At 43.9% G+C, this 14,157-nt stretch overlaps 1 protein-coding gene across 2 annotated transcripts in view; it reads right to left on the bottom strand.

Annotated features, from left to right (window-relative positions):
* The window catches only part of CHKA (choline kinase alpha), a 59,928-nt gene that overhangs the window by 22,620 nt on the left and 23,151 nt on the right, over positions 1 to 14,157 (bottom strand). For both annotated transcript variants that reach the window (XM_006860835.1, XM_006860836.1), the window contains exon 2: positions 11,593 to 11,704. In XM_006860835.1, the coding sequence (XP_006860897.1) occupies positions 11,593 to 11,704 (112 nt within the window). The remainder of the gene's footprint in view (positions 1 to 11,592; positions 11,705 to 14,157) is intronic.

Here is a 14,157-nt window from a genome sequence, read left to right as displayed (position 1 = left end):
GACCAAATAGTGAGTTTCAAAAGCCATCCCATGTGCCTTTTAGCAATTTCATTGTTAGAGGAAACCCTGCACAGAGTCAGTGTAGGCAGCTCTGGACCAAACTAGCTACTGGTACAGACTGGAGGTCTCCTCTATGAGCTACATGCAGAACTCCCCTCCACAGTAAAAGGGCTGCGCACATGTATTTCACAGCAATCCCTAAACTTGGTTACATGTTAACATATTCAGGGATATTTTCCCATTACTTTCCGCTATGAAATTGCACATGATTGGTAACCAGGCTTCTAGTAATGCCCACAGACTAGATCATTAATGACCACAAGCAGCTCTTTGGCTACATTTTTCCCAGCACAGATTATATATTTGAAACCCACCCCCCACCCACCCATCCCCGCTCCCCCCAGGGGCTTTAAAAACCTTCATACTATCATTAAAGGTAAGAGAAGGGAAAAGTATTTCAAGGCAGAAACTTGAGTACCATGTCAAAATATGTAGATATTGCCTCTAAAGTTAGTGTGTTCCTTGTTACAATTAAACTAAGTCTGCTTAAACCAGATACAGAAGGAAGCCCAAAACGGAAGCCTCTTTGGGGGGGGAAAAATTACGGTAATAAATTCTTGAACATCCCATTAAAAAAAAAACAAACAAACATACCTTTCCATTCCACAGCTTTATCAAAAATACCTGTGCCAAGGGTGAAAAGTACGGACAGGGGGAAACGGCACGTTAGGCAACACCAGCTACTCTACCTAGCAACAATCAGAGACAGGGCAGGGCGGCCTTCAGCTGCCACCCCCATAGGTCATCTACTGAAGGAACAGCCTACACACATCTGCATGTGTGTTTCGTAGAAGCACATGTGCTACATGTTCTAGCTTTCTCAATATAAGAGCAAACAAATCAATATCCATGTGCACGAAGCTATCTGCAAAAAGGCTCTTAATGCCTGCATTTATACATTTTCAAAATCTTTCTCAGAAAATACAAATGGCAACAGATGATATAATTTCATTTGTGTCATCTGCGTTCCTCTGATTAAAGATGTCACAGGTTAAATCCCGTTACAATGAAAACTGTATTAATCAAACTACTAAAAAACGGTAGGTAGGCCTTTGCTGCAGGCTGGGCAACGTTATGATGTGACCCTTAGTGAAGAGTCACCAGGTGTCGTGAAAGCTCTCCCCCACCTCCACTCCAAAATACTCTCAGGGTGACACTGTGATCTTAGGGGTCTCCTCCCCACAGCGGTCTAGCAGCTCCCTATTTAATGTTCGTCCGTCTCCAAAAGCACCAAGGAAAGCCTGATGCTGAACACACACTTGGGACCACATGACTACACGAACTCTTTCTCATGTGGCACAAGGCCAGTGGCTTTGGGACATTCTCATCCATGATCATCCCAGTCCTGGGAAAATAAGCAAGGTGCTCATGAGAACATGGAATTGGGACTGACCCACTCCTTCACCAAAGGCATCAAAAGTTATTTCCTATGTTCTCACAGCCCGCCCCCCAAAGAACATTAAAAAAAAGTTCTAAAATGTGGTGTATATGAATATTCATATGGTATATGAATATTTACATATTAATAGTGCTCTGGTATGGTGGTGTAGGATAAGCATTGGACTGCTAACGACAAGGTCAGCTGTCTACCAGCCACTCACTGGAAACCCTAACACAAGGTCACTATGAGTCAAAACTGACTCAATGGCATGTAACTACAACATTATACATGTAGAAAACATGAGTAAGGAATTTGGATACCCTACTGAAACTGGTTGTAACGGGATTTGACCTGCACAAAATTCTACTTGACTAGAGTTATTCCCAGGCTGGTGTTCCTCTAACTGCATCTTCTTAGGGAGACACAGTTCACAGATGACTTAGCCAACAGAAGTCCTTTTCCCTCTCTAAATGGTGCTCTCAAAAGCAAGTCCTTCACTCACATTTACATATTGGTTTGTGCCCAAGGCTATTCCTTTAAAGGAGACAAACCATAAGTGAATGTAAATTAATTCCCAGTACCATTCCCATTCCCCTCCCCACCCCCAATCTCACCAACAGTGAATGTGTTACTTGTCCCCACAGAGCACCATCGAGAAGAGAACTTGGACATCTGCATTAGCTAGTCCTCGGTTCTGTTTCCTCAGTACAGAATGCGTAGGCTCCCTGGCATTAAGTGTAGGAACCGGGATGTCCTGTCCGGGGCACACATAAGAGAGGTCAGAGACCTTGGGTGTCCAGGAAGATAGGCAGTCAAAGGCATTTGGGGATCTGTGGGATTTTACTTTGGCGCAGAGAGTGGAATCAACTGTATAAACATTTAGTGCAACTGAAAAACTTTTCTCCAACTAGCTTTGCAAGCTATGAAAAAATTCGTTCTCAGATTAAACAAAAATGTACTTGATTTGAAAGAAGTCTGGACACACGTGGAAGGTCGGGGAAATGGGCACCTAAGGTTCATCATCCCTTCTGACCACACGTTTAAATGCCTCAAATTCCCAAGGGGCGAGGGGGGGTGGTGGTACAAATATTCACTAAAATATCAAGAACCAAGAAACCAGAATGCGCTAAATATTTACAAGAAGCCGCCCAACTCTATAAATACACTAGAAACCATTGGATTGTAACACTTTAAATGGGTGAATTAAATAAGCGGCTTTTTTTTTTTTTTTTAAGTTGCCTAATGATCACTGGTGTGGCGCTAGACTGCAAGGTCAGTGGTTCAAAGTCACCAGCCGCTCCCTGGGAATCCTATAGAGAGCAGCTGTGAGTTGGAACCGACTCCATGGCACTTAGCAACACTGATCACTAAAACAAATTAGACTTCTTCTCACCTTCCTTCCTTCATCCTCCCCTGTCAGAATCCCTCTTATAGCAAGTCATGTAGTTACCTACCAGCAGCCTATGAAACAGGCAACAAATGGGTGAAATAGTGACCACCCTAAAGGGGCTGTGATGTATGGCTTTAGCTTTTATTTTTTTGAAGTATAGAAGACTTAATGTGGATTTAGAACCCTAAGTTTCTAAATATCAAAACTCTACTAACTAAGAGGTCAAATGAGTAATGGTTTTTACATTACTACTCTCTACTGAGAAACATGTCTTAAAGTATATGTTATTTTTAGAAGAAATACATTTACTTTAAGGTTTCAAATGCTACTTTTCAGATAAAATCACATTGAAAGGTTTGAGTACATTAAATGAGGCCATGAAAGAAGTAAATATAGAGTATTTTCAAAATGTTTCATTTCCTGTTTTGAACAGAAAATGATGGTGGGATAGGATGAGGAAATATCACTGAATTAAGCTTTGTCTTATATACGTCCAGGGTTCATAAATGGTCTACTGGAAGTTACTGGGTGTTGTTTAAGCTACCTGGTACACTAAAAGTAACAGGCTTGTTTTTCCAAGCATGTTTACACCACCAGGCATAAGAAACCTGTACATTTAGCCATTTCTTTCTTTTGAGCACTTCCTCTAGTAATGAGGAGGAAAACAGTTGTAGGATTAAACAACACTTGTGAGTTGAAACAAAGGCGCACCCCTCAGGTTTCCCTGGCATCTGTGTGAGTGTGTGCAGGCATGCGTGGAGTGCATAAACTGGTAGAAATGGATAAGGAAAGACAGTTTATGAACAGCTATTCAAAGATCAAGGACCTCTGGCTGGCACAGTGGTTACAAACTCTTGGCTGCCAACCAAACGGCCAGTGGTTTGAAGCCACCAAGCACTGTGGGAGAAAGGTAGGTGATCTGCTTCTGTGGAGATGCCACCCTTGGAAGCCACTCCATGGCAGCAATGGCTTTGGTTTGCTCTTGGTGTTCAGAGGTCATCGAAAACACCTGTAATACCTGGAATGCTTATCTTCAAGATCTCCTCAGAGACGCACTACTGTGTGATCTGCTCCCGGGCCAGGCTGGGAAAAGTGAGGAAATCAGCTACAAAGAATGACATGTCATTAAACGAGACGTCATTTACAAAAATCAAGTCATCACCAAGTCTAGAGAAGGTTACACTAAGGCTAAAGAAAAGGAAGGGGCTATAGAAATGAAACAGAAATAAGGGAGGCTTTGGAAACTCATGTGACATGCTCTTCTTCAAGAAAAGAACCTAATGGCTCCTTCAGTCATTACGTCTTTAAAAGGCTCATTTATATGATGAGTGCATTAGCTGTAGTCTTTTACACTCTGGGAGCCACAAAGGAATGGTTAAGGAAGAATGACCTAAGCGCTCGCTAGAATCAGCTCTTAGGGTACATGACGTTCGGTCTGTCCACTCCTCTGAAATTATCTGCCGAGTAAAGGCACCCATGTTTGGAGTGCTGGGGAACTGATGCTCATCTGGTCCAGGAGCAACAGGCATGTCTCTCAAGAGGCCTAACACCTCCCCACCCCCTCCACCCCCGTGGTTACCTGACTGCACACGGAGCCTGTACGAAACCCTGGCCTGCTGGGTCCCTGTTCTGTCTTTTGGGGTGGTGGTGGGGAGTGCTCAAAAGAGCCTGTGCAAGTCATGACCCCACAGGTCAACAACATGCTGCATGGTCTCCTCCTCAGTGCTATCATGGCGCTAGCCTTCCTTCTCTCCCCCCACATGGCTATGAAGAGGACGGAAACATCACATATTTTGCTCTTTCTTGTGGTTTCTGAAAGCATTTTCTGGAACAATTTTACAGAACACTAAGGTATCAGATTGCAGCATGACTAAAAGTAGTTTCTGTGATTTTTACAGACCACGTGTGAGTGATAAGACTCTAAATAGAAAAGTGATTTCTAACATCTTAGAGTCATCTAGGTTCACCCTAAATAATGTGATCCTTCTGAATTTTAAAATACGGACTAACTTGATGAATGTAGAAAAAATGAGAACAGGAGCCCACGAGCACACAGGGCTGGGGAGGGGCCCCGGGCAGAAGACTTGTTTCAGGACATTCTCAAAAGGGATGTCAGACCCTGAGACTTCTTTAGAATGTGTCCTCACTTCTCCAGCCGCCCCCATGAGGCGAGGCGATCAGACCACCATCTGTGAACTTCACCAAGGTATCCAGCACAGGCTGAGACCTAGAAAAGGACACTATTTAATAGGGACAAGGGAGAAAGTTTGTTTGTAACTCTGACCAACATACATGATTGTCTGCCTGCCGCCTATTCACCCATCCGTCCCCGTGGCGTTTCTTTAAATGCTGAAAGTGGTATGAAGGAAGGAAGAACTTGAATGATGCCACTAAATTATCATTTTGTGGCCCATACAACATTTCTAAAATCACTAAATGTTTGTCATTTTCTACTGAGGAAACAGAAGTGAGGGATCTGATTTGCTTTGGACCCAAGAAGTAAATAAATAAACCACCAAGAGGGACATATTCACTCTGTGACATTCCGACATCTTACTCACAGTACCTCTTTTAAAGCACAGCACAAACTGTAGCTGGTGCCACTTAACAAGCATCACAACTTTCTCTTTACAAAGCAGTTCTGGAAACCAAGAACGAAAAGAAAAGAAATGAAAGCTGTAGAGAAGGCTCCAACTTCCGAGGTCTCATACTATACCGTGACTCGTGTCTGTCACCTGGAAACCAGAGTGCTCCAGGCACGATGGTATGGGCAAGCCTGCAGCAGAGAACACATGCAGATACAGCTAAAGTGGTACACATCACCCTACGCCCTCACTCCACCCAACACACATTCCTTCCCAAAGACGGGCGGGCTGCGTTCAAGCCGGCGATCCCGGGACTGGAAATCTGGACGGGCTTCATGCTTCAAATCCTGAACAGTTAACACCATCAAGACAGAGACACTTTGAGTATGTCAGAATTAGACACAGTAGTCTGTGGTTTATCACGGTATCAAAAGCAAGCTTCAAGGCAGCTCTGAAGAGCTCTAGGCAGTTATTCCACAACCCTCTCCGGAGGACGTGGGCTGGAGAAACACGAGGTTAGACCAGATGGGAACAGGCAATACTAGACAAAATGTTCTCCTCGCTTCTGAGAGGGTCGTTCTGCCTGCTTAATAACTGGTATAATTACATCATACTCAAAGTACAACAGAATATTAAAATAGTTTTAAAGCAGAGTAAACAAAACAACTTAAACTCCTAAAGAGCCTAATACCAATGAGACAAAAATATTACAATACAGGCAGTCCCTAGGTCAAGAACAGATCGATCTGTTCCTACGCATGTCTTTTTAAGTTGAAATTGTCGGTAAGCTGGAACAAGTGCATTCACTGGGTGAGTGAGTTTCATACATGTGGCACTTACTTAGCCTTTTCAATGACTTAAAAGCTGCCCATGCAGCAAGTGAAGATGATTTCTGTGAACAGAAATTGGTGCACAGTGTTCATGGCAAGCACAAATTTGCGTATCATTAAAGGAAGGGCAGTGTACAGGGACTGTTGGTATTCAGTTACAGGGATGATGCTCTCAGTCTCTGGGGACAGAGGGAAGGGTCTCCACTTAGGAGTGTCCACCGCGCTGTCTTTGCACAGGATATGTGGCTTTATTTCCACTGTGAAATGTTTTGAAGCAATCACTCCATTTTTCAGTAGCCAGTAAGTGTAACATTTTCTATCGGCTCAAGCGTATTTCACTGTGGCTGACTAATAATGAAGCAGCGCTGAGAGAGAATGGGGAAGGCACTGTTAGTTTTTTGCTCTCAGTCAGGATCCCAAAATGTCCTCTTCTGAATGACTGCTATACATCTGCATTGTGCCTTGAAGCCTTTTCTTTTACTATGGTTAGTACTCAAACCAGCACTCAAGTTAGCCTTCCTTCTATTACTTAAAAACCAAACCAACATAAATGTTTTCTTCCCAGACAACAGCCACAGAGAGATGGGTGGTGAGAGTTCTGCACATTCATGCCTGAGAGCACTGCTAACAGTGAGGCCAAAGCTCTCTCCCTTCATGCACAGAAGGCCTTGGCTTAACACACAGCCACTGTTCCCACAGAGAAGGGACAAAGCAGTCCTCTGAGACCTCAGCCAATTGGCACGGGTTACAGTAAAGGACCAATACGTACTGACATGTGTGTCTTCCACAATTCGGGATAAATAAGCAAACTGGTGTGGGTAGTCAGTCACACTCACTTCTTTGAAAGGACTGCTGCTACTGGGCACTGCCGAGTGCGGGCTCCTTCCCAGTATCAGAGAGGAAAAAATCCAGTTACATCGACAGCTCATCTTTCCACAATGACAAAGGCTGAACTACTACTTCTCAAAACTTCAGAGAAGCTACTCTCCTTCAGTTAGGGGTTATCTAGTTTAGTTAGGGTCTGTTTTTCATCACCTATGTGCCTCATGAAATCATCTTAAAACTAAAGCTAGTCTGTGTGAAATAGACACTAACTTACATTAACATGTTATGTTCCGATCAGACTAATTGCTGCATGTATAAATAATGTCTTTCAAATAATATGGTCCAGCAGTTTTTTCAACCCTATTTGTTTTGTCTTGCTCCTGTTTTCTAAAGGACTCATTCTTGCCCTTGTCAAACACAGGACTTTTCATAAATCCCTTCAACAAAGCCTCCAGGGCAGAGTTTGCTATGTCTCATCCTAAAGAGGGAGGGAGGGAGGCTGGAAGAGACAGGTGTTGGAGGGACAGCAACTGAGTTTGAGCACAATGAGAAGGTTACTTAGCCCTCTGAGTAAACTGCCCAAGAGAGCAGCCCAAGAGACTGGCACTATGGGAAGAGAGCTAGGCAGGATGAAGAGAAAGGAGACGAGCACGAAGCACCGGATTCCTTTAAACCAGTTACTGGTAGAACATTCCTACTTTAACACTGAATTCTTACCAAAGTTGAAAAGACTTAAAATCAGCAAAATACTCAGGGAAAAATGTATACATAGGCCTGTCCTTATGTGCTGTAGTCTTAAATGAATATTTTTCAAGAAAGGGACGTTACTACCACCTCACTGACAGAAGATTTGGGTGATACCAGTCACACAGGCATACCTGTACATCTGCCAGGGGACACACACAGGTCTACAGGGACGTGAGCCTTCTGATGAGGCAGAGGAAAGAAGCAGCAAAGCATAAAATGTGACTCGTGCTGTAGGTAATTCTGTCCTAAATTATAAAATTCCTTCCTTGGGACTCTGTATTTATTCAGCCACATGTCCTGTTTAGTGCCCACTCTGGCAATTTACTACCAGTGGTGGCACGTTTTGTTGCTGTGAGTACAAAAGCCTTGTTTGTGAACTCTAAATATCCCTTCTTCCACTTGCGACCAGATTCATAAACCAACAAAAGGACTGCACTCATGCCCTAGTCATAAACAGAACTAAAGACCAAATTAAAGCGGAGCGGACACGATTAGAAGTGGAATTTCGCTCCGTGCTAAAATCCCTAGCAGGATGCTATGAAAGGCCGGGGTGCCCTGCCTGCTGACACCTTACAGCCTCTCAGGCTCCCTGAGGCCCTCCTGCCTCTCTCAGCATAGACTCTCCCAGAATCCCCTCCTCATGCTGCCAAGTACACACAGAGACCACCAGTCTACAGCGGCCATCAAGCTGAATGTTCAACTGGCAGCTAGTGCACCTGCTTAAGCCTAGCAGCTATGGGAACCAAAGCTATTTAAGCTTGAGGCTGTAGGTATCATCGTTTTATTAAGCTCAAAATTCAACCAATAAAAGGGGGAAAAAATAGTATTAGTGAACTAAGGGCACATTCTGCTAAGCAATTACACTGAAAATAAATTCCTACCTATAAGGAAGTGTCTACTGTCTAGTGAAGTCAACTGTGAAATGAGTAAACATTTGCATACCATCCATTCTGTAAAGTGTTCATTTCTCCTTCTATTAAGTGACTTCCAGGAAGCAGGCCCACAGGATTGAATGCTAACGTTTGCGTGGTAAAGGTAAAACTGGGAAGTGACCTGCAAAGTGCCCCTCAGTCGAAAAATGAGACCTATGTGGAGAACAGACGCCATTTCTGTTAACTGGGGTCATTCCGTTAGAGTTCATTACGGTTAAAGTGGCTCAACATATTCTATTTATATTTCTCAGCTAGCCTTTAAAAAAAAAAATTTAATGTTAAATTAATGTAATTTCAACACCTTCTTTTTAATTAAAAAATCTTTTAAATACTAAATAGGAGTATAGAACTGTCTCTCTTTCCAGATATTTCGGAAACGCTTATCTACTATAAGGGAACACCTTCTAGGTGGCTAAAATTTCAAACAGACAAAAGCTCACAACTGTGAGCTGCCAAAGCTTCAATGGAGAACTCGGGCATTGTGGGAGCAGGCCTGGAGGGACTGACTTCTACTCTACAGAGCTACGCTGGGCAAGAAGGTAGTCACGGGGTACCTGGGAAATGTACCAAAGTGAAACAATACTCCAAACAGCGTGTTCAAATGAGACAGACTGCTGTACCACACAACACAACATGGACATGGGACAGTGCCGTCACTGAAGAATGTTCTAGTAGTCCAGTTCATAGAGAAGCCATGCCCCTTGAAAACGTTTCTCTTCAAGTTATAAATAGCAGCGAAAGTTTGGTAAATCAGAAATACCCCTGACTCTCCTATCACAAGCAGCAGCAGACGACTAACGTGTCTTAAACGTATTGCTTAAATGCAAAGCACATGAAACCAATGAACAAAAACGGAACATTCTATTACAGCATGCAGGAAGTCCTCAAAGATAAAAAGGACTAAGAAGACAGTGATGAAAAGTGCCAAAGGGACAAAAAAGGCATGTTCCACCAATACTGTGCTCTGAAACTGCGACTTGTTCAAACAAACCCAAGAAGAATTGCACGAGACACACACATCTTTTCTGCTTGTGTATCACGAACGAGGGGTCCCGCTCTGTGGTCCTGGCTGTGTGTCAGCTCAATGTGTCTGATGATGAAGCGACTTTCTCGGGGAGATACTCTCAGCTATGGAATAGCTACGGGCCTCCAGACTGCTCAACTGTGTCCACAGTTTCATATCTTAATCACTCACACAGTTTGACACAGCCATGGGAAAATAAAGATCATTGAAAGGCTCATTCTGACAGTTTTTTGGATGAATTAATATCTAGATGAGTATTTCTAAGCATAGATTCAAAAATTGAGCTGAAATATACAATTAAAAAAAAATTAAGTCAGAAAATCATTCCGTTCTATTTCATGAAGGGAGTTCCACCATGGTGCTGCAAGTTAATGTGCTGGACTGCAAGGCTGGTTTGAACCACAAGGTCAGTGGTTCAAGCTCACCAACTGCTCCTCAGAAACCCTATACAGAGTTGCTATTAGTTAGAACTGATGGCAACAACAACAACAAAAAGGGGCCCTTCTAAAGATGATTAAAGCATATCAAATTTTCACCACAGAAATACAGACCAAACATTTCTAAGTTGTGGTCAATGAAAGGGTAAAATCTTGTCATAAATAGTTTAAAACTGGATTATCCAGGGTATCCTATAGATGACTTGGTTAGACAAGCCAAATAACACTTTAATTAATTGCAAACTAGATTTGCAGATTTAATATAAAAAATTTAAAATACTATTAATCTAACAAATTCAAAGTGTAATCTCAAAGAGCAGTTAATAATTCAGCTTCACTGAAATCATACTTTCCTCATAGCACTGTTGTTGTTGTTAAGTGCCGTCGAGTCGGTTCCGACCCATAGCGACCCTGTATAGGGTTTCCGAGGGTGTAAAGCTTTACGGGAGTAGAAAGCCTCATCTTTCTCCCGCGGAGCGGCTGGTAGTTTCGAACCGCTGACCTTAAGGTTCGCAGCCCGATTCGTAACCACTACGCTACCAGAGCTCCTTAGCACTAGATCCTCTAAAATTGTGTTGATTTACCCCCACCACATTATTTCTACAGTCTAGTCTTGAGCGAACATTTCAGTGTGCTTTAGAAAATTAAAGCAGCATCAAAAACTACTATAGATTTATAACAGAATTCTGATCAAGAGGAGGTAAATTAAGAACAAAATTTCAAATTCTCATGAACGCTACATTTTCTGGAGCCATGGAGGGAGGATGAACCCCTGAAACTTGCCCAGAGAGATCTCCTTTAAACCTTAAACCAAAAATACTCCACACAAAGTCTTCTCAAAACCAAATAATAGTTTAGCTTAACTAGTACAGCAAAACGGTCTGCTTTGGGCATTGTGCTCTTTTTAAAGAGTTTTCTACATGGGCTCAAACTGACAATAGCTACTCAAAAGGGGAAGCTTAGGGGGCATGAGTCTGGTTAATGAGGAAGAACTCAGAACAGGAGGGTGGAGAATGGATGTCAGTGACCCTAAATGGCACATGTAGAACCTGTTAGGCTAGTGTATAATGTGTTGTGCAGTCTCAATAACAACATAAAATTTAAAGAAGGATAAGCTACTAAAGATTTGACCAAGATTTATACCTGCTCTGGATAGAATACTTATAGTAATTTACTAATGCCTAGATTAAAAACAGGGATGTATTTCTAATGCAAAACAATTAAGCCAAATTGTGCAGCTCAACTCAAATAAAACAATGTATTTTGGTACTTTTAAAACCACTAGTAAAGTACTTAAAATCTCTTTGCAGACATTGTAGGGAATAGGGTTAGAGAACCTAATGAGGGCCCCTCCCGCTCCCAAAGCAGCCCAGGAACTCACCATTTGGAGAATCGCTCCATAGAGCCGAAGCAGCACGGTCCGCGGCTCGTCAGCGACAGTGGCCATCGTTTCGGGCAAGGAGCACTGGAACAGCATGTTACTGAGGCCGCCTCTGCCAGAAACAAGGAGTCCATTAGTGCTTCTCAGCTCCATCACTCTTCTCGGTAAACTCAGGATCCCACAGCCAGTCCTGACTTATTTTCTCTGAAGATGTGGAACATCACACAATCAAAGTTTGCAAATAAATTCTGTAAGTCACACAAAAAACAGGCAAACTTCCCCATCTGCTTGCCTAGGCTGTGGGAGAGTTAGCACAGTTGCACACATACACTCATGGGTCGTTGGAAACTGAGGATGACCCCCAGGGAGAAACCTGTGTCTTGGGGTGATATGCATACCTTCTCCCCCAGCACCTTCCATTTCAGATGTAGTTCCTAATCAAATCTAACAGCCTGTTCAAAACACTTGTAACATGAAATGCTTACTGAGGCTGCCACATGGAAAATCCTTAGACCCTAACCCCTCCTAGCTCCAGCTACCAAGGACAAGGAATGATCTGACCTATATCGCAAAATATAAAGACAAAAAATACAAAATCCACAGGACGGTGTTTGAAACTGTGCTGTTGTTGGGGGCTACTGAGTCAACTGTGGCAGAATGAGACCGCCCCGTGGGGACGTCTTGGCTGTCATCCTCAGAGAAGTAGTTCATGTCTTTTCTCCTATAGAGCAGCTGGTAGATTTCACACTGCCAACCTTTCAGTTAGGCATCCAAGTGCTTAATCATTGTGCCACCAGGGCTCCTTGTTTGAAGCTATGTTTTTGTTGTGTGCCACTAAGTCAGTTTCAACTCACAGTGACCCTGTATAGGGTTTCAGAGAGCAGTTGTTGGGTTTGAACTGGTCACCTTGAGGTTACCAATCCAGTGCTTATCCTACAGCACCACACCAGAAGCTTCAGCAAAACCTAATGGATAGACGCCCATCAAATGCACACTTGTGCCTGGCTGACACGAGTCTGTATAACCTTACACAGCGGCATCCGCACAGCCTCTGGAGTTACCAGCACACAGACTGCTGCTTTCTAGACGGACCACACCCATCACAGCAACTACAGTCTGTCCCATCCTATGAACTCTGAACACTTGTTACTGGTTAGTGCTGCTGTACTAATGGTAACCATGGCAAGGATTGTGAGGACATTAACATCATCATCTGCTGACAGCATCCTTCTTCCCTGGGGAGAGACCCCAGGTTGTACTGAGGCAGCCACATGCCAGGAACACACCCACATGTACAGCAGGTGTGCCCCTGCAGTCAAGGAAGGAAGTACTGGCGTGACTTTGGGGACATCTGCTAAACTGCCCTCTCCCCTCCATGCTGTGCTGGGAGCTAGAGGCCAAGGGTGCTGCCACTTAGGAATTCCCAGCCACCTCCAGGGTTCTCAACTGCCTTGATGTTTCTGCCCTGGCAGGGGCACAAGGGAGGTAGGAGGCTGGCTGCAGAGACGCTTCTTCCCTGCTCCACGCTGTCCCTGTCACCCAACTGCAGAGGCACTGCCCCTCAGCCCCCTCAGAGCTCCACAGGGCTCCCTCCCTCCAGGAGGCCAGCCTCTACACACAGATCCCTGCAGCTGATACCCCCCATCTCTGCACTTCTTCTTTTGATCACCTCAATGTCCCTTTTTCAGTTCTCCCACACCTGTGGAACTGGTTCCCTCTGCAGTCATGTGTCCCACTTCCTGCCCACACTTAATAATGTTGTTACTGTTGTGTTGTTAAGTGCTGTGGAGTCGGTTCCAACTCATATCAACCCTATTTAGAGTTTCTGAAGAGCGGCTGATGAGTCTGAACCATTGACCTTGCAGTACAAAACCACCTTGGGGTCCAGCACATCATCACGCAGTGCCACACCAGGACACCATGCGCACAATACACTCTGTGCAGCAAAACACCTTATGTGAGTCAGGGGAACATGCCCAAAATGGGAGCAGGAGAATTCACTGCTCTTCTACCTTGGTGATGCTTAATCACCTTTTGTTTCACTTCCAAATCCATACTTCTCCTAGGCCTCATGCTGCTGCAGTCTCTAGCACTGGCTCAGCAGTGTTTAGAAGCCATGATACCTGTCAGTCATATTTTCAAAAGAAAATTAAACAGAGACAGTGCTACAATCCTCACGAGACACCGGATCCACAAAACTGGATGCTGCTGCCTGCAAGTCAAGCACAACTGGTCTACAGTCAACTCCTTATTTGTAAGGAGGGAACGTGCACATTAAAATAAGGATAGAAAGGACAGTCTGGTCCATACAGAAGCCAGTATCATGGGCGTTTATGATGACAATGGAGACATGAAGTCCTGGTGTGGTGCTGTAAGACAAGCACTGGACCACAAGGTCAGTTTGAATTGCAAGATCAGCAGCTCAAACTCACCAGTCACTCTTGGAAACTCTATACAGGGTCCCTGGAGTCGGAACTGACTCGATGGCACTTTTACCAACCACCCTCATGGAGACACAGGTGACACAGTACGCATGCACTGCACTATCATACCCCTGTGCACAGA

This window comes from Chrysochloris asiatica, unplaced genomic scaffold (genome assembly GCF_000296735.1).
Source record: "Chrysochloris asiatica unplaced genomic scaffold, ChrAsi1.0 scaffold00040, whole genome shotgun sequence".
Classification (NCBI taxonomy): domain Eukaryota; kingdom Metazoa; phylum Chordata; class Mammalia; order Afrosoricida; family Chrysochloridae; genus Chrysochloris; species Chrysochloris asiatica.
The sequence above is the reverse complement of the archived record's forward strand: the minus strand, read 5'-3'. Positions and strand labels throughout refer to the sequence as shown.